This window comes from Rhinatrema bivittatum, chromosome 6 (assembly GCF_901001135.1).
Source record: "Rhinatrema bivittatum chromosome 6, aRhiBiv1.1, whole genome shotgun sequence".
NCBI lineage: Eukaryota > Metazoa > Chordata > Amphibia > Gymnophiona > Rhinatrematidae > Rhinatrema > Rhinatrema bivittatum.
Genome location: NC_042620.1, coordinates 124,647,979 through 124,667,945, shown reverse-complemented (window position 1 = coordinate 124,667,945; position 19,967 = coordinate 124,647,979). Strand labels below are relative to the sequence as shown.

General features: G+C 43.1%; 1 protein-coding gene and 1 long non-coding RNA gene across 6 annotated transcripts in view; one reads left to right on the top strand and one right to left on the bottom strand.

The window, feature by feature from the left end:
- Positions 1-19,967, bottom strand: part of LOC115093730 — a 112,243-nt gene that overhangs the window by 29,663 nt on the left and 62,613 nt on the right. The window lies entirely within an intron of this gene.
- ZNF385B (zinc finger protein 385B) overlaps positions 1-19,967 on the top strand; it is a 690,453-nt gene that overhangs the window by 648,653 nt on the left and 21,833 nt on the right. For both annotated transcript variants that reach the window (XM_029605911.1, XM_029605910.1), the window contains 2 exons: positions 3,580-3,822; positions 14,698-14,876. In XM_029605911.1, the coding sequence (XP_029461771.1) occupies positions 3,580-3,822; positions 14,698-14,876 (422 nt within the window). The remainder of the gene's footprint in view (positions 1-3,579; positions 3,823-14,697; positions 14,877-19,967) is intronic.

The window sequence follows — 19,967 nt, the reverse complement described above, 5'->3', positions numbered from 1 at the left end:
AAGCCTTCCGGCAGAATTCTCCAACACTTCAATACGACTCTCCTTGTGCTTCTAATATAGCAGATTTGACCCTCCCTGCATTTTTCCCATGTCTTCATTAAGCCCAGAAAGCTGTTTCCCATGCTCCTGTATTTGTGTCCCAATTCTGGAAACCTGGGGTTCTAGTTTTGAGGCAAAGGATCCATTTTATTAGTGGAAACACAAAGAATATGACCAAACCTGGCCCATCATCTCCCATAGAGAACCCAGAGTCACCATCGCTGGTTTTGAAGGGGCTGGGCAAACTCACTGGCAAAGGAACTTTCCTCAGTAACTGATCCAGAAGAAACAGTTGCCATTTCAGGGCACTCACGTACCGAAGCATCCAGAGTTCGGCAAAACATATCCACAGTACCAGGAGCTGCCGCGAGTTTCCGCAAAGGTAGGGCAGACAACAAACCCTGCTCAGCCCCCTCTCGCATAGATGCTGGAGAGACATTACCTGCTATTAAGTTCACTTAGAGAATAGCCACTGCCATTAGCAATGGTTACATGGAATAGACTTAGTTTTTGGGTACTTGCCAGGTTCTTATGGCCTGGATTGGCCACTGTTGGAAACAGGATGCTGGGCTTGATGGACCCTTGGTCTGACCCAGTATGGCATTTTCTTATGTTCTTATCCTATGTCAGTGCTGCTTCCTGGAAGGGATCGCATCTGGCTGCCGGCGGATAATCTTGTTCCTGGTGGCTAAGGGAAACCTCCTTCCCAGGCTGGGCCGACGCTCATTCACTGTGCCCTACAATGGGGTCCAGGCCTCCAGGTAAAGCAGGAATTGGAGACACAAAGCTGGTAATAACTTGCTGGCCGGAAAGGTGTGTATGCTGAATGGGGAAAACCTTCACCTTCTCTTTTCGCTTAGGGACCATAAAAGAAACCGTGGAGGAAAAAAGATCCAGGACAGCATGTTACAGCATCTACTTGCCCGCGGCCATCTTGCTCCTCCCCTCTGTAGTTTAAATGAATTTTACTCAAAAAGTGTTACTGTTTTGCAAGGGTGACCAATTCCAGTCCTCAAGAGCCACAAACAGGCTTGGTTTTAGGATATCGACAATGAATATGCATGACATAGATTTGCATGTACTTACCTCTATTATATGCAGATCTATCTCATTCATATTCAATATAGATATCCTGAAAACCAGGCCTATTTGTAGCTCTTGAGGACCTGAGTTGGCCACTGCTATTTGTATTATTTTGAGAAAAATATGTAGAATTGTAAAATATAATGAACAGAATTAAAGTTTTGGCAGAGAATTCCACCAGAAGTTAAAATCCTGTATTTGACCTCAATAATGTATGGTCAGACTTTCCTGATAGTTGCTGGCAAGGCTGTGTATCACTCCATGCACCTTGAATAGTCTGTGCAGTTCTGGGCACTGCATCTCAAAAAGGATATAGCTGCACTGGAGAAAGTGCAGAGAAGGGTGATCAAAATGATAAGGGGCATGGAATGGTTGCCCTAAGAAGAAAAGCTAAAGTTCAGTTTGGAGAAGAGATGACTGAAGGGGGATTTGATAGAAGTCTACAAAATCATGAAAGGACATGAAGAAGTTAATGTAAATTGGTTATTTACTCTCTCAGCTAATAGAAGGACCAGCGGGCACTCCATGAAATTAGCAAATAGCTCATTTAAAACAAATTGAAGAAAATTATTTTTCACTCAGCTCATAGTTAAGCTCTGGAATTCATTAGCAGAGGATGTGGTTACAGCACTTAGTGTAACTGGGTTTAAAAAAGGTTTGGAAAAGTTACCTAGACGATAAATCCATAAACTGATATGACAGTAATTAATAAGCAATAGTAGCTTGTGATCTATCTAATATTTGGGTACTTGCCAGGTACTTGTGACTTGGATTGGCCACTGTTGGAAACAGGATACTGGGCTTGATGGACCCTTGGTCTGACCCAGTATGGCATATCTTATGCTCTTATGTATGTTCAAAAGGAACCCTTCATGAGCCGCCCCCAAAATGCAGTTTTTAGAAGGAGCTGTGAAATCTAATCTATAATATTACAGGATGACCGCTGCCAATGGAATACAGTATATGTTTTGCTTTTGGGTTACATTATTTGGCTTAAGAATATTATTCTCAATAGAAGAATTCTGGCAAGCTAGTCTAGTAAGAGCCACCAAATGGAAATGCATTATTCCTCATTTATCTGAATGGTATACCAAAGTCTGGCAAATGTTGGAGATGGGATGACTTTCTTTTAACTATATCTGAACAACTGTTTTGGACTATGCTAAGAAATAACTAAGGGGGTCATTCTCTAACACTATCACACGCAAAAAGGGACTTTTCGCGCACGATAGCTAGCTCGGGGCGGGGGCGGGGGCGGAGTCGGCCCCGGAAGAGGAGGAGTTGGGGTGGCACCGGAGCCGACGCTCCAGACACATTGCTGGCGGTGAAAGGTAAGAATCCTTATCACCGCCAGTTTCACGCCGAATAACTACACCTTTTATGGTGTAGTTATTCGGCGCGAAAGCCGGCAGCGATCGCACCGCGGAGGTGCGATCGCTGCTGGCTATTGCAGGACCGTCCCCCGCTTCGCACCCCGCCTCCCCGTTACCGCCGGATTCTCTAGGGTCTGCGACCTTAGAGAATCCAGGCCTAAGTTACTAATAATGGATCTTCTGTGTGTGAAACAATTTTATCATAAACTGTCATGATGATGTAGATTATTTTACAACCGCACATGATATGATAATTTGCTGTCACTTTGTTGTCATAGAGAAAATAATAATAATCAAGACAAAGTTTTAAAAGAATTCCCCCAGAGGTAGTAGGTATGGCAGAGATGGTGCCCTTCTGAGAGAGAGAAGATGCTCTAGTTCCATTTCCTGCTACTTCTACTCTTGCCGTACTTTGTTGATATGTTCAGTGTTGTTGTGAACTGTCAGAGCATGAAAGCAGTACAGAGGTTTATTCATGGTCTGTATAAGGGAGATGTCAACTTTTGCCTGCTGAGGGGCCAATGGGCAGGGCAGCTGTCATTCAGTGATGGAGAAAAGAAATGCATATATAGGAAATTATATTTTATAATGTTGTTACACATGTTGATTTCCAACCCAACAGTTCGTCATGCTTTCTACCCAGCTAAGTCATTGTAAGTGTTTTTATGAACTCTTAACAATTTTTTCCCCATCATGAGGGCAGTTTTCAAAGGGATGTCCATGGGTAAACGGTATTTTTTGAAGGATATTTTGGTGGAAAATTTCCCTCCCTCATCTTTCTGCAAGGAACAGAGGCAGAGCCAGGGGCGGCCCTGCAGCAGGCCAGTTTATTTATACATGGTGATTCTATTTTGAAATCCCCATGCATTGTTTAAAATATGCATATTTAAAAAAAATATTGCCATGGCACTGGCCAATGAAAATGTTCAAAGTTGAAACTCCATCAATGAATATTACATTAAATTTCAAAAGTTTACATTTTATTTTAAAAATCATATCACTTTTTGTGCAGCTCCTGCTCAGTTATTGTAATATTCCCATGAAATAAGCCAGGTTTTTAATGAGGAGTGTTTGTATTTTCCAGACTATAAAAGAAAAGCAAGAGCTAATGGTTCCAGTCAACCAACAAGCACTGAAGCCGATCCATTCACCTCCGAGCCTGAAGCTACATTACCGACTATTATATCTGCAGCACCTTCTAAGAGCACAAATGGAGAAACCAGTTTAGCATCTGAGTCAGAAGAGGAAAAAGCCAAAAAACTGCTTTACTGTTCTCTATGCAAAGTAGCTGTGAACTCCTTGTCACAGCTTGAAGCCCACAATACAGGTTGGTAGTCCCTGCCTCTCTAGTAAGATCTCTCATGTCAGTAATTTATTTGTGCATCATTTTAAAGGGTAATTTTCAAAGAGCCTGTAGAGTTTGCAGGCCTGTGGGTACAAATCTGCACATCAATTTTCAAAGGGAAGTTGATTTTTGAAAATCCTGCTAGCTGCAATGCCAAGGGGATTTTTTTAACCTGCATTGTTTGCAAGTTCAAAGAGTGCAGGTTAAATAACACGTAGGGATTTCAAAATGAAAGCCCCACACGTAACTGAGCTAGCCCGTCCTGATCCCACTCCCAGCTCCACCCCTTTTCTCCACCAAGGAAAAGTACTTGTACTGTTGACACAGTGCAAGTGCTTGTCTATGCAGAGGGGAAAGGGCAATTTGCAATGGGGCCTTCTCTGTGGGTTAGCTCGTCTTTACCCAGGGAGAACTCATTTAAAAATTTGCATCCGACAGGTTATCTTAAAAGCAAAATGTCATAGATTTTTCCTGTAATAATATTTCTGAATCCTTATCCCCTTCATTGAATTGCAGAATCGTGTTGTAATTTTGAAAGCAATTTAAAAAAAAGTACACCACCAACTCACGATCCTCAAAAAGGAATAAACTTTGCTGCAGATAACATTGTCTGAATTATTTAAAAAAAATAAAAAAATCACTCCAATCTTTCGTATCCAGGTCCAGAGCTGTTTTTCAGGAGATACTTGCTGGTACTGAGTATCAGCACCTTTTTCCTTCACCTACTTAATTTGTTCTTTGGTCCCTTAAAAAAACACATGCATTTTGCATGTAAGGACCGGCACCTATTTTCCAGACAATAGCACTCTCAGGGTCACTGTTACTCTGTCATCAGAGCTTAGTCATAAGTAAATGTTTGATTGCAAATTCTAATGTGAAGGGAATATTTAATAATGATTTCTATTTTTTTTTAAAAAGATAATTAGTTTATCAAATATAAAGGAAACAAAAGAGCGCTTTTTATAAGTAATTTTCCATCACCAGCAGGATAGGGGTATTGGTTTCTTGCAATGAATCCTAGTTACTTGCCTGCATTTTTCAGGATTTCTTCCAATCTCCCCCATACTCTCTCACACACCCTCTCCCTACCACACTGTCTTGCAGTACCCTCTCTACTGCACTTCCCCATGCTTTCTCTGCATCACGCTCTCGCAGCCTCTCCACTAGATTCCCCCATGCTCTCTCCCAAACACATTCTCTTGCAGCCTTTACACTACCCTCCCCCCTCCCCCTCCCGAGTACATTCCGAGAGAATTGCATTGCTAATAGTATGCTTCAAGGATCAGTCCTTGGACCAGTTCTGATCAATATTTTCTTTAGTGATTTTGAGAAAAGACTATCAGGAAAGGTTTCTCTTTTTGCAGATGATACCAAAATCTGCAGCAGGGTAAACAGCCAGGTAAGTGTAAAAAAAAAATGAGGAGGGTTGGAAGTGGAGGTAGCGTAGACAAGGAGAGTATCTGAATTTAAGAAAGTATGGTACAAGCACAGAGGATCTATGAAGGAGTGGTGGAGATTGTAGTGTTGAGCAGTTGGTGTGGATGGGCTGACTAGATAGGCCAAGTGTTTGTCCTGCTTAGAAAGCAAACTTTGTAAGGCACCACACAGACCAAACAGCACCACAGGAATGATAAATAGCATAAAGGAGAAGATAAAGGCAGCTTTAGATGCACCTCAAAGGCAAAATCAAAAGTTTCTGCCAAACCCAAGGTCCACAACCAAGGATAACAGTGCAGCCCTGACTTCCTAGGAGGATCCTGGACTAGGGTAGCAGGCCTCCAGGAAACAAAATTAACAGGTAAGACTAAATTTCTCCCTCCTTATCATTCTGCTTCACCAGTTCTAACACATAGGATGTACCCAAGCCCATTTCACATGGGTGAGAAGAAGCAGGGCTGCTCTGAGAATGCCTGACCCAAGGAGGTATCTCCCTTGGCTTGTATATCTTTCCTGTAGTGCCTACAAGAGGGAATGTATGGAAGATCAAATGGCTTACTTACAGATGTCCTTAGCAGCAGGCACTGTAAACTCTTCTCAAGAAGAAGCCCAAGCACCTTTGAAATCTGTATATCCTTCAGCCAACGCCTGAGGAAATCATCTACTTTATTCACATGGACAATGAAGATTTTGAAGCTACCTCTTCCCTGTAAAGTTTGCCAAATAAAGGCCTATCAGACAGCCAAAAGGAATTAGCCATCTTTTAAATACCTGAGGAAGGTTTAAAAAACCTTTAATAAGGGGAGAGACTACTCTTACCATGACATGGCCCTTTATGAGTCACCAGAAGAGATATTGTCTGTTTAACTGAAGGGAAAAGCAACCTTGGATAAGAAGGACGGCACTGGTTACACATGACCAACTTTGTGGAAAACTAGGAGGGATCACTGACAATTAAGGTCTGTAATTCTGGGCATAGGCCTATAGGGATACCACCCTTAAGGAAGACCCTTCGAGAACAGTGTGACTAAGCATCTCGAAAGGAGACAATAGTTCTAAAGAACCAGATCCCTATCCCACTGGGGCACATACGATTAAGACTGAACTCGCTGAAATCAATGTCTGTGCCATGCAATAGCCGCAATTGGGACCCCCAGGGAATTAAAAACTTAGCCCTTGTCAGAAACCCCTTTGCAGGAAGGTCAGCATTGATGGGATATCCACCAACCAGGATGAAACAGCTAGAGTTTGGAAACAAGCCTCAACTTTAATGAGACTGCAGCAGAAAGAATCACTGCTGAAGAATATTCCTCTCTACACTAACATTCCTCAAGGGTTAGGCTTATAAGACAAAAAACAGGCAAACCAGGCCATGAGCAATTGTTGGAACTCTGTTTTTTTCAGCGGCTGAAGAATTTGTCGGCTTTGGAAAACTTGCAACTTGCCATCAGTTCCAGTTGTGGGGTATCCCCATAATGTATTCTCTTCAGGAAAGCTTACAAGCTGAGCTCACACTTTCCGGGGTCCAACTTATTCCTGTTGCTACCCTTGCAGTGTAAACTGCTAAAAAAAACTGCCTTGCCCTTCAAAATTACCTGCTTGCTTCCTGGGATACCATTGATCTCTGAGAATTGCACTGCCCATTCACATATATAACCATTAAGGGCAGGAACTGCAACAGGGCCAGCCAAATAGCCTGGGACCACTGCTTTTTAACATATTTATAAATGTCCTAGAGTTAGGAATAATGAGTGAGGTGATCAAAGTTGCTGATATAAATTGTTCAAAGTTGTAAAATCACAAGAGGATTGTGAGAAACTGCAGGAGGACCTTGCAAGACTGGGAGACATCCAAATGGCAGATGATATTTAATGTGGATAAGTGCAAAGTAATGCATGTAGGGAAGAGTAACCGAAATGTATAGCTATACATTGCAATGTTCCACATTGGGAGTCACCATCCAGGAAAAAGATCTAGATATCATCTTGGATAATATTTTGCAATCCTCTGTTCAGTGTGCAATGGCAGCCAAGAATGCAAATAGAATCCTAGGAATTATTAGAAAGGAATGGAGAATAAAACAGTGTTGAAAAAACAAATGAGAAGAGACAACCAAATCATACCACTTGCATTATCTTTTTGCATTAGTAATAGGAACACAGCATCAGACAAATGGTGCTCAAGCTTTCCACACGTCTCTTGCTGCACAGTGGGCTGCAGACAATGTCAAACAAAGCACTTTCAAAATCATTCATTTGCTGGTCCAATGAACTCATTCGATGTACATATCTAAAACAAATCAAATTTAAGGCATGGAAAAAACTTATCTCAATTATCCCTGAAGAAAAAAATTTGAACCATTCAGCTCATTGCACTGTGAACCATCACTGATGCTGTGTTCAACATATCAAAAGCCCAACCCTGTTAATATTGACAGAAGACAGCTCTGCTTTTGTTTATACAGAATAAAACAGTATGTGATAATGCCTCTGTATTGCTCCATGGTATTTATTTTTAGATGGCTGAGGGAGATTATGATAGAGATCTATAAAATAATGAATGGAGTAGAACGGGTAAATGTGAATCAATTGCCTACTCTTTCAAAAACTACAAAGACTAGGGGACACACATTGAAGTTACTAGGTAATACATTTAAGACAAATAGGAGAAAATATTTTTTCACTCAATGTATAATTAAACTCTGGAATTCATTGCTGGAGGATGTGGTAAAAGCTGTTAGTGTAGCTGGGTTTAAAAAAGCTTTGGACAAGTTCCTGGAAGAAAAGTCCATAAGCCATTATTAAGCTGGACTTCGGAAAATTCACTGCTTAATCCTGAGATAAGTAGCATGGAAACTATCAACCTTTTGGGATTTTGCCAGGTACTTGTAACCTGGATTGGTTACTGCTGAAAACAGGATACTGTACTTAATGGACATTTGGTCTGACTCAATATAGCAAATCTTTGGACCAGATTCCTCGGGTTTTGTGGGGGCGACAGAGCACATCAGGCTTATGTCTGACATGCCAACAACCCATCTGAAAGAATTTAGATTCACTTCCCTCAATAGATTGCGTACCTGCCACCCAAATCAGGCCATCCCTGATATAGTGGGAGATGCACCCCACAGTGTATGGTCTAGTGAGACTACAGGGACATCTGAAGCCACAGATAAGCACTGGCCCCAAGCAACTAGATCCAGAGAAGCCATCATGGAATCTAGGAGCTGGCAGTACTCCTACACCCTGGGGGACCTCTGTGGGATAAATCTCATATCTTAGCTACCTGGTATCAAGGCAAGCCCTCCAGAAAATCCAGAGACTGGGAAGGTACAAGACTTCCTACATAGCTCATCACTCTGAGGACCAGAGGCCCCTTGGGCAAAGTTGATAGGTTTTCTTTAGTCTTCAAATGCCACGGTACAGATAAAAATAAGGATGGAGCGTATCCTTCCAATCCTAGTATGAAGGACTTTGCCATTGAAGAATATGATTGATCAGATACGCAATATTAGGAAGGAAAAATACCCAGACGCCTCTGCTGTACTGTGGCCTGTCAGAGGTGAATGAACTCTGAGTGCCTTTCTGAGCATGACTTGCAGAATGTCCCTGAGATAGACCTACTGGCACCAACAGGAAGAGGCCTATTCAAAGGCAACATTTACTTCATAATACAATGAAGCTGGGTTCACATGAAACCAGGATGTAAGCTTTTGTCTTACAAATGTATATCTCAACGGACAGGAACCAGGTGAAAAAGAAGATCCTTTGAGGTTACAGTTTTAATTAAGTCCTGGCTCAAAAGAACGGAATTCATGCCGAGCTTCCTATTCAGGCCAGAGACTTGCTATCTGTTTACACAACAAAGAATATCAAGAGAAGAACAGAGTGCATCAAAGCCGTGTTGATAAAGGAACTTTTATGGTGGAAGGGTGGTTTCAGGGAAGACAAGTAAAGAATATGATTTTTACAAATGAATGAAGGGTGTCCTCACAAGCATTTTCTATACATGATAGATTGTCATGACAACAGCATCATGTGTTTTTGTAAATGAGGTTGTGGGCAGTTACATGATTCTGGAAACTTCGGTAGTGCTGTATTTTGATTATATAAGTCAGGGCATGTCATATATTCATGGAGATGCTAGTTATTACAGATAGAGGGCATATAGCATCTCCCAGGAACACTTGTCTTTGACTCTTCTTTAAAAAGCCAAAATAAACTAAATTTTAAACCTCTTGCTGAGTTGAAGTGTTCTTGTTGCCCTGGCTTTGAGTCCAGAAATTATTGACACCATTGAGATGAGTCTGAAGAGCAGAGGTTGAAAGCAGAAATGCTTCCCTCAAATAAAAAACACAAAGGGATGAAGTGAATATCAAGGGGTCATCCCAGATAGAAATTTGATAGACGTTTCTAAAAGATCCAGGAAAGAAAAGTACTCCTTGTGCCTCACCACTAGACAAACAGAGCAAGAGTTTCTGTAATGAAGTAGGGCATCCCAAGACATCTGTTGACTCCCTTTTGACTGAGGGAATGCCAAAAAAAAGTATTTTTCTTTCAGAACACCAAACAGGAGTACTGACTTATACCATGAACATCGAGGGGTACTGGAACACAGCTACAAAACTCTGAAGCCTCCACAGAGCAGCATTTATTTCCCACCCTTGAGGACTGACAATCAGGGAAATACCATTAAAGTGTCAGAGCAAAAAGAATGGCAACCTCTAGGGACCACCCATACCATGACTAGAACCACTGACTTGTTGGGGCAAGGAATCACTCCCGGTAGGGTGACTGTAACTGACTGCTTACCAGAATTGTTTTGTGGGGAGAGGAAGAACCCATTAGCTCTCAGCCAGATGAGTAGCTGGAGAAGTCTCTGTATCTACATTTTTCATCTTCATCACACTGTGAATGGGCTGATTGGTATCTCTATGTTAGAGATAATTTCTGGTATCATATAATGTATTATTAGCCAGAAACATTTCAGAAACAACAACACTTCTTAAAAACAACCAGTTTGTCTCAATTAGATCAATATAACCTCCAGTATTCCGTCCTCATTCCAGATATTACATATTTGTATATTTTCTCTTGCAATTAAAAACAGTTTAATATATAAAAAAAGTAAATCCTTATTCCACATCAGATTTGCCAATTCCCACAAAGGAGTAAATCAACAACACAGAGTAAATGATGAAAATAACACAAAATAAGTTATAACTTAGCTTGGCAGCTGAGCTCAAATAATTGCTTTAATGGGAGATATCGCCATGCACAATTTTTCAAAATCAGGGCCGACACTGACAGCATTTTGACGAAAACATTGCTTCAGGGGCAGATTAGAGTTCATATTTTCTCAGATGTGTGTCTCCTTTCAACGTGACCACAAGCATTTGAAAAAGAACCCCATGCTAAGTGCACAGTCTCGCTGGATTCACACCACCTGTGCACATGCAAACACAAAGGAGTTGCTCTCTCTGAGGTCGCTTGTTCAGCCTCAAGGGACATGGAACACCAGAAAGTAGCAGTTGGCGCTGCTAGCAAAGAATGCCATGGTATATGGATTGTTGCTTCCCTCTGTCTCATGGCTTTTCCTATGTGCAAGACAAACAACTAAAGTTCCATCTCCATTTGAAAAGCAGCAGAACCTGCAACCAAAAAAAGGTTCCAGGCAGGCTGTGGAGACACCCCTCTCCCCCTTTTTTAAGGGCTGGTTATCTCCTACATAGCAGCAGCCCAGGCCAAACATTCTTCTGGGGGTGTTTGATTTTATAAGGGCAGGCTGACTTTCCCGACAGCTGTGGGTCCCACCATGATAGGGAATTCTTGCACCTGCTTGGAGGGTCTCCAGAAAGGAAAAGACCCTTTCTTGCTGCTTGCGGCTCTGTAAACCCTCTGCAGTGACAGTCACAGAAGGACCGTGGATGCCTATACTACAATTTTTTTTCTTTTCTGATAAAGCAGCTTTTCTTCTGCTGCCTAGCCCAGTCAGTCCAGAGGTAATGGGGGGAAGGGGGTGGGTTTCAGGGACAGCAGGGCTTGAAGGTGCAATGAAAGACTCACACCCACAAGCCTCAGGAAAAGGATGCTCACCTTGTGCCTAGCAGACCTCTCAAGTCTCAACCAAGCTTCACTGGAGGTCTGGGAGCCACCCACAAGGTCCTGAGCCATTTGACAGGCTCCAGGCCTAATAGGGAATCCAGAAACCACTTACGAGATCCCAAAGGGAATCTCGGAATCACTTACCAGGACCTGTTGAGCTAGGCCCCAAAGGGAACCCAACAGCCACTTACCAGGCCCTGCTAAATCAGGCCCCAAGGGGAACCCAAAAACCCCTTACCAAATGCTTCCAAAACCAAGCTTCAAAAGGAAACCTTGAGCCACTTATAGGCCCTGCTCAACCAGGCCCCAATGAGAACCAGGGAGCCACAAATCAGGGCCTGTTCCATTTGGGAAGCAATTACAAAAATTGTTGCCCTAGGAGATCCTACTCAACCAGGGGAAAACAGCACACAAGCTGTTTCCCTAGAGCAGTGATGGCAAACTCCAGTCCTCGAGTGCCACAAATAGGCCAGGTTTTCAGGATATATATAATGAATATGCATGAGAAAAATTTGCATGCACTGCTTCCATTGTATGCAACTCTATTCCATGCATATTCATTGTGGATATCCTGAAAACCGGGTCTGTTTGTGGCACTCGAGGACTGGAGTTTGCCATCACTACCCTAGAGCAAGCTCCATCAGGGACCAGACCCAAAGACCAGGGACCTGGGAGTCAAATAATCCTTCTGCACTAGTCCAGACAGAGAAATACTGCAATTACTGTGCTGCACTAGCCTATATACCAAGTAATGATGTTATTGAAAAAGGGTTTATCCTGTTTCCATCTGTTAATAGACGGTAATAACCCATGTGTGTGGACTGGTGTAACAGGATGAAAAGGAAAAATATATTTTTCTTCCATAGGAAATAATCATACCTGGGAACTCTCCAGATTTGACTCAGGTTTCAGAGACCAGACTTGAGGTTTCTTGTAGAGCATCCAGGATCTCTAGGCCCTAGAAATTGCTGTCTCTTCTCAGCTGCAGTCTCTTTCCTCTGACTCTGTTGAGGAGTTGGCGGGCACTAGGATTGAGTCTGAGGCAGGAAGAACTTCTGCCGCCTGGCTGCTGATTGGTTCTAGCTATCGAAATGAACCAAACAGCAACCAGAGGCAAAGAAACACTTTCTTGTTACTAGTCCTGCATGGATCAGGGTAAACAAGATAGAGAGGAGAAGACAAAAGAAAGTGTGCAAGCATGTGTGAGTGAGTGAGATCCAAAGGGAGGAGCAAGAGGGAGAAAAACCAGAGTGTGTATTGTGGTCCAGAGAGAATAAGCAAACCTGTGTGTGCATATATTGTGTGTGTGGGAGGGGAGGGGGTTAAAGGTCAGTGAGAGTTGACAGCAAGAGTGAATGTGTGTGTATGTGAGAGGAATGTGGGGGGAGTAAGGATATGAAAGGAGAGGCAAGCTAGGGGAGGAGCAAGAATGTGGAGAAAGTGAGAGGAGACAGCCAGAACTGAGGGAGGTAGGAAAAAGGAAGAGCAAGAGTGTGGGGGGAAGAGAAAGGAGAAACCAAGAGTTGGGGTAGAGAGTGGAGGCCAAGATGGGGCAAGGAGAGAGGGTTGATTTAGGGAAAGATAAGAACAAGGAGAGAGGTTAAAAAAGGTGGGGAATGGGGAGGAGGAAGAGGAAGGAATGCGAGGACTAGGAATGATAGGAGATGGAAAAAGAGGACCCTGGGTTGAGAGGAGAAATCCAGGGAAATGATGCAGAAGGAAAAAGATGAGGATCAAGAATGCAGGAGAAACAGGAGGAACGGTGAAAACAGAGCAGGTAGGATGAATAGGAAGAGGAGAAAAGCAGGAGAAAGGGAGAAAAAAAAGAAAAAATATTAAAGTACTGCTGCTGAAAGAAAGAAATAAAAAAGGAAAGGAAGAGATAAAACTGAAACAGAAAAGACAAATAAATGAGGAATCCAGAGAAAGAAAGAAAACAAAGAAAGGAATAGAGATAAGGACAGAGAATAAGAAAAAGGTGCTGCATCAGAATATCCCAGAGACACCAAAAGTTGGGAAATGTTTTATTATCTGATAGAGAATATAAAATAAGAAAGCCGTCCTGGGGGAGGAAGGACAGAGGGTCTGCACAGCATTCCTGACCCCACATCCCCAGCAAATCTCCAGGTGAGCAGAACTTGGAAGTCCCAGATATGGCAATAATGGAAGCTACGTGAACACAAGCAAGGCCACCTAGACTTACTCCTGCTCTGAACTGGAGGAAATATATTGAGGGCAGAGGCCTTATGGAGGCGAATAAAAGTTGCTTATCTACGTGAATTAATAGTCATTTGTGGGTGAAGGTGGAACATATAATGTAGGTTATAGATAGGGCTTCCATTTTTAGTTGTTTATAAATTGTAAATTCTAGTGTTTATTTTCCATCTAATTAAGGGTTTCTTTGAGGGCACAAAATTGGTGTTTATCAGTATTTTCACATTGCTGGATATCTTTTCATGTACATTCATTTCCATAACATAAATGTACTGCTATAACAAGACAATATTTACGTTCCTCCCTGTAACCAGCACTAGCACGCGCATTCCCTAAGCCATCAGCAAATGCCTCACCTACCAAGCACTCTCCCCCTTCAATAGCTCCAGCCTTCTTTCCTTATACAAATCCAGTCCTATTATGTTCTATCCGCAACTACAACCCACCACTCTTCTTCCACACCAGCCTTCTCCTCATCCTTGTCCCTACCACTCTCAAGCTCCCCATCCTTGCTCATTCTATCCTCTTAACATCAGCTCCGATGCTCACCATTGGGAACAGCTGTGCAGTGGAGCTGACGGGAGGAGGAGGAGAATGGAGGCCCATCAGCTGCTTAAAACTTATGCAGCTGAGGAGTCAGCACAGAAAAGGCACAATAAACAAAGTGGAGGATTCAAGGCAGGCAAGCAGAGAGGTGAGAGAGTATTAGGAGGGGAGCAATGGTGGTTTTTGCATCAGGGTTGTTTTTGGGGTGTTTATTGCATAAAACCTACAAAGGGAAGCCCTAAGTGAAGGCTAGAAGCAGAGCCCAATAATGGAGAGCATAGGTCAGCTCTGCCTCCTGTTCACTTAAATATTTTTTGGTCATTTCTGAATAGCCTTTTCAGAATCTGAAAACATCCCATAGCAGCCAAATATCCAAATTTACAAAAGTAACTATTTGGGAAAACCTTTAATTCAGCTAGTGTTCAGCATCTAGAGGCAAAAATTGCTGGGAGTGAATTGACCCCCTAGTTTAATAATTTTCTGAATGTAATTTTTTCCTTCTGTAATCCAAGCAAAAACTATGACTTAACACATATTGCATATTTTTTTATGCAAGGTTCAAAACACAAAACTATGGTGGAAGCGAGAAATGGAGCAGGTCCAATTAAGTCCTATCCTAGATCTGGATCAAGACTGAAGCTTCAAAATGGGACTAAGGGTTCAGGGCTACAGAATAAGACATTTCATTGTGAAATCTGTGATGTTCACGTGAATTCAGAAATCCAGCTGAAACAGGTAAAACCATATTTTTGTATGAGCATGTCTCACTTTGGGTTTAATTTTCAAAAGGATTTATACTCATATTTTCCATTTTTGAAAGCATGCACATAAATGTAAATGCAGAAAGTCACACCTACTCGGGAGCACATGTGACTTCCTGCGCATATGTGTATGCCCGTAAATTTTCAAAAAGAACTTATACGCATATTTTACCTGAAAATTACCCTGCCTGTGCCATCATGATGCTTTGAATCATAAATTATGGGTTACAAATTATTATCTAATACTGTGAAATAAATAAAATATCAAATGGTCATGGTATCTTGGTGGAGGGAAATGGTATCATATAATGGTTTTAGTCATAGTAACATAACATAGTAATGATGGCAGAAAAGGACCAAATGGTTCATCCAGTCTGTGACTCTGTGCAGGCCACGCCCATATTTCTCTTAAGGGTAAGAACTGTCACTCTGTGCAGTTATCCTCAAACCTTATGATACCTATAAACATTTCAGCTAGTAACATTTTTTACTGGGTGATGAGCTTTCATGAAAATACAGACAGTGTTACTCATAGAAACATAGAAATGAAGGCAGAAGAAGACCAAACGGCCCATCCAGTCTGCCCAGCAAGCTTTCACACTTATTTTTTTCTCATACTTATCTGATACTCTTGGCCTTTATTAGTAACTTTTTGGTTCTATTTACCTTCCACTCCCGCCATTGATGTAGAGAGCAGTGCTGGAGCTGCATCTAACTGAAGTATCTAGCTTAATTGGTTAGGGGTAGTAACTGCCGCAATAAGCAAGCTACTCCCACGCTTATTTGTTTACCCAGCCTGTGCAATTCAGTCCTTGTTGGTTGTTGTCTGAATATAAATCATATTTTCTTCATTCCCCCTGCCGTTGAAGCAGTGAGCTGTGCTGGATATGTATTCCAAGTGAAGTATCAGGTTTAATTGATTCAGGGTAGTAACCGCCATAACAAGCAAGCTACACCCATGCTTATTTGTTTACCCAGACTATGTAATTCAGTCCTTGTTGGTTGTTGTCTGAAAATAAATCCTCTTTTCTTTATCCCCCTGCTGTTGAAGCAGAGAGCTATGCTGGATATGCATTGAAAGTGAAGTATCAGGCTTATTTGGTTTGGAGTAGTAACCACGGCAACAAGTAAGCTACTCCCCCGCTTTTTTGTGAATGAAAATCCTTTTTTCCACATTTCCTCTTGCCACTGAAGCATAGAGCAATGTTGGAGTCACATTAACCGTGTGTATGTTTATTGAATAAGGGTATTAATCTCCAGGTAGTGGCTGTCATTCCCACAAGCCACCCCCATGCCTCTTCTCTTCATTCACATCCTCTAGACTTTATGGATCCACAGTGTTTATCCCACGCCCCTTTGAAATCCTTCACAGTTTTGGTCTTCACCACTTCCGGAGGAAGGGCATTCCAGGCATCCACCACCCTCTCCGTGAAGAAATACTTCCTAACATTGGTTCTGAGTCTTCCTCCCTGGAGCTTCAAATCGTGACCCCTGGTTCTGCTGATTTTTTTCCAATGGAAAAGGTTTGTCGTTGTCTTTAGATCATTAAAACCTTTCAAGTATCTGAAAGTCTGTATCATATCACCTCTGCTCCTCCTTTCCTCCAGGGTGTACATATTTAGATTATTTAATCTCTCCTCATAAGTCATTCGATGAAGACCATCCAACGTTTTGGTCGCCCTTCTCTGGACTGCCTCTGGACTGCCCTTCTCTGGACCACCTCCTTTTTGGTCGCCCTTCTCTGGACCGTATCCCTTTGGAGATACGGTCTCCAGAACTGAGCACAGTACTCCAAGTGAGGCATCACCAAGGACCTGTACAAGGGGATAATCACTTCCCTTTTCTTACTCGATATTTCTCGCTCTATGCAGCCCAGCATTCTTCTTGCTTTAGCTATCGCCTTGTCACATTGTTTCACCGACTTCAGATCGTTAGACACTATCACCCCAAGGTATCTCTCCTGCTCCATGCACTTGATGTGCTTTGCTTAGAGACTTGGCCATAGAAACAGTCCTGTGCTTTTTCCCTTTTGTCTGAGTATCAGTACCCCAGACTATAGAAGTTGGGGCCCTCTTGGTGTCTGAATCCAATTTCCCTTTTTCCCCCTGCCATCTGAGTGGGGAGTATCTTTTAAAGGTAGTAACTGCTGCATCAGCAAGTTACCCCCTGCATGCTATCCATTTCCATGCGGGAAGCAATGTTGCAATTGCATTAAAAGCATCAAGGCTTACTGGTTAAAGATAGTAATCCCATGCCTACTACTAAGAGTAGTAACCACCCATCAGCAAATTACCCCCATTAGATGCTTTTTTCATTTCCATCCTCTTGCCTTTAGAGATCCACAATGTTTATTCCATACCCTTTGAATTCTTTGAGTGTTTTCGTCTTTACCACCTCCTCCAGAAGGGCATTTCAGGCATCCAGCACACTTTCCATGAAGAAATATTTCCTGACATTGGTTCTGAACCGTCCCCCATGGAATTTCATTTTTTGACCCTTAGTTCTAATGTTTTCATTCCAATGGAAAAGTTTTGAAATTCATGCATCATTAAAACCTTTCAGATATCTGAAGGTCTGTATCATATCTCCCCTGCACCTCTTCTCTTCCAGAGTATATATATATTCAGATCCTTCAGCCTCTTCTCATACAGACCCCACACCATTTTTGGTCACTCTTCTCTAGATCACCTCCATCCAGTCTCTATCCTTCTTGAGATACGGTCTCCAGAACTGAACACAGTACTCCAGGTGAGGCCTCACCAAGGACCTGTACAAGGACATTATCACCTCTTTTTTTCTTACTGGTTATTCTTCTTTCTATGCAGCCCAGCATTCTTATGGCTTTAGCTATCGCCTTGTCACATTGTTTTATTATCTTCAGATCAGACACTATGACCCTAAGATCCCTTTCTTGGTCTGTGCACATCAGTCTTTCACCCCCCATCATATACAGTTCTTTTGGATTACTGCATCCCAGATGCATCACTCTGCCCTTCTTGGTATTGAAACCCAACTGCCAAATATTTGACCAGTCTTCAAGCTTTCTTAAATCACTCTTCATTCTCTCTACTCCTTCAGGTATGTCCACTCTGTTGCAGATCTTAGTATAATCTGCAAACAGACAAACTTTACCTTCTATTCCTTCTGCAATGTCACTCACAAAGATATTGACTAGAACAGGCCCCAATACAGATCCTTATGACTCTCCACTTAACATGGTATTCTCTTCAGAGTAGGTTTCATTTACCATTACATACTGTCTCCTATCAGTCGCTCAATTTGTAATCCGTGCCACTACTTTGGTGCTCACTCCTAAGCTTCTCATTTTATTCACAAGCCTCCTGTTATGGTAGTGGACCCTTGAGCCAGCTAGGAGATGGAGAGAGGCCGCTGAGGGATGGCCCGCAGTGAGTTCCGTAGCCGGGAGGCGGATCAAAGCCAGGAGACCAGCAGGAGAAGAGTCCGATGAAGAGTCCGGGTCGAGGCATGTGGAAGAGAAGCGGAGCCAGAGAAAGTCCAGAGGCTGTGGCAGGCAGCAGCGAAGCACAATAAGGAAGCAGACCAGTAGTTGGGGCAGGCAGAAAATCAGCGAGGACCGAAGACAAACCAAGGATCAGGACGGGCAGCAGACACAGAATACCAGGAGCCAAGCCGAAGTCAGGAACCAAGAAGACAAGCCGAGAAAGAAGCAAGAACTGGATCAGGAACTCGGAGGCAGGGGCGAGCAGGAACATGAAGGCAGGAGCGAGCAGGAACTGGATCAGGAACACAAAGGCAGGAACAGGATCAGGAACACAGGAACAGCAACTAGTAGCTCCGAAGAGTGAACCCTGTTGCAAGGCAATAAAGTGAGGACAGATGCTGGGTTTAAATATCTGCCAGCGTCTGATGTCATCCAAGGGGCCAGGCCGAGGTTTCCCACCATGGCCCCTTTAAATCTCGGCCTCTTGCGCACGCACGCACCTAAGAGGCGGAGTCTGCCGGAGGAGTTCAGTGGCGCCTCCCGCATGGAGACACCGCCGTGGAGAGGCCCAGCCACGGCCCAGCGAGGAGCAGGGAACGCCGTGATCAGCCCAGAGCCAGCAGAGGAGGTGGTGAAAGCCCGGCCGAGGAGTCCCGCGGCTGGGATTTGTAAAAGTACCCCCCTCTTACGCCCCCTCCTTGGGGGTCTGGGTTTCTTCAGATGGTCCTGATGAAATTGATGAAGGAGGGATTTGTCCAAGATGTTGACCGCAGGTTCCCAGGTATTGTCCTCAGGACCACATCCTTTCCAGGACAACAAATATTCCCACCTAGATGGTGGAAGTGTACATCCAAGACCTCCCATACCTGATAGATGGTGTCATCTTTGGCAGCTGCTTCGGAAGAATCAGGAGGTTTTCGATGGAATTTTGAGAAAACCAAGGGTTTGAGCAGAGACACGTGAAATACATTGTAAATCCTCAATGTGCTGGGAAGACATAGACAGTAGGAGACGGCGCCAATCCTCTCAGAAACCAGAAATGGACCAATGAATTTGGATGCCAGTCGCATAGAGGGGATGCGAAGATGAATATGCTTTGTGCTTAACCACACTTTGTCTCCAGGGTGAAACACAGGAGCTGGACGGTGATGTCTGTCAGCATTCTTCTTAGCAATGATTGCCGTTTGCTGTAATTTGACTTGTATAGACTCCCAGAGGGAATGAAGTTGCTGAGCAGACATTTGGGCTGCATGGGATGGCACAGACAATGGAAGTGGTAAAGGTGGTTCGGGTTGTCTACCATAGACAAGCTGAAAGAGAGCCTTCCCTGTGGCTGAGTGGACATGGTGATTATATGAAAATTCAGTCCGTGGTAATATAGAGACCCAGTTATCTTGCTTGTCTTCTACAAAGGCTCGGAGGAAAGTCTTCAGAGAGCGATTGGTTCGCTCTGCTTGTCCATTACTCTGGGGATGGAACGCAGAGGTGAAATCTAGGCGAACCCTGAACTTCTTACAAAGAGCCCTCCAGTACCGTGCTGTAAACTGTGGACCTCAGTTGGAGGTAATGTGAAGGGGTAGTCCATGAATGCGAAAAATATGT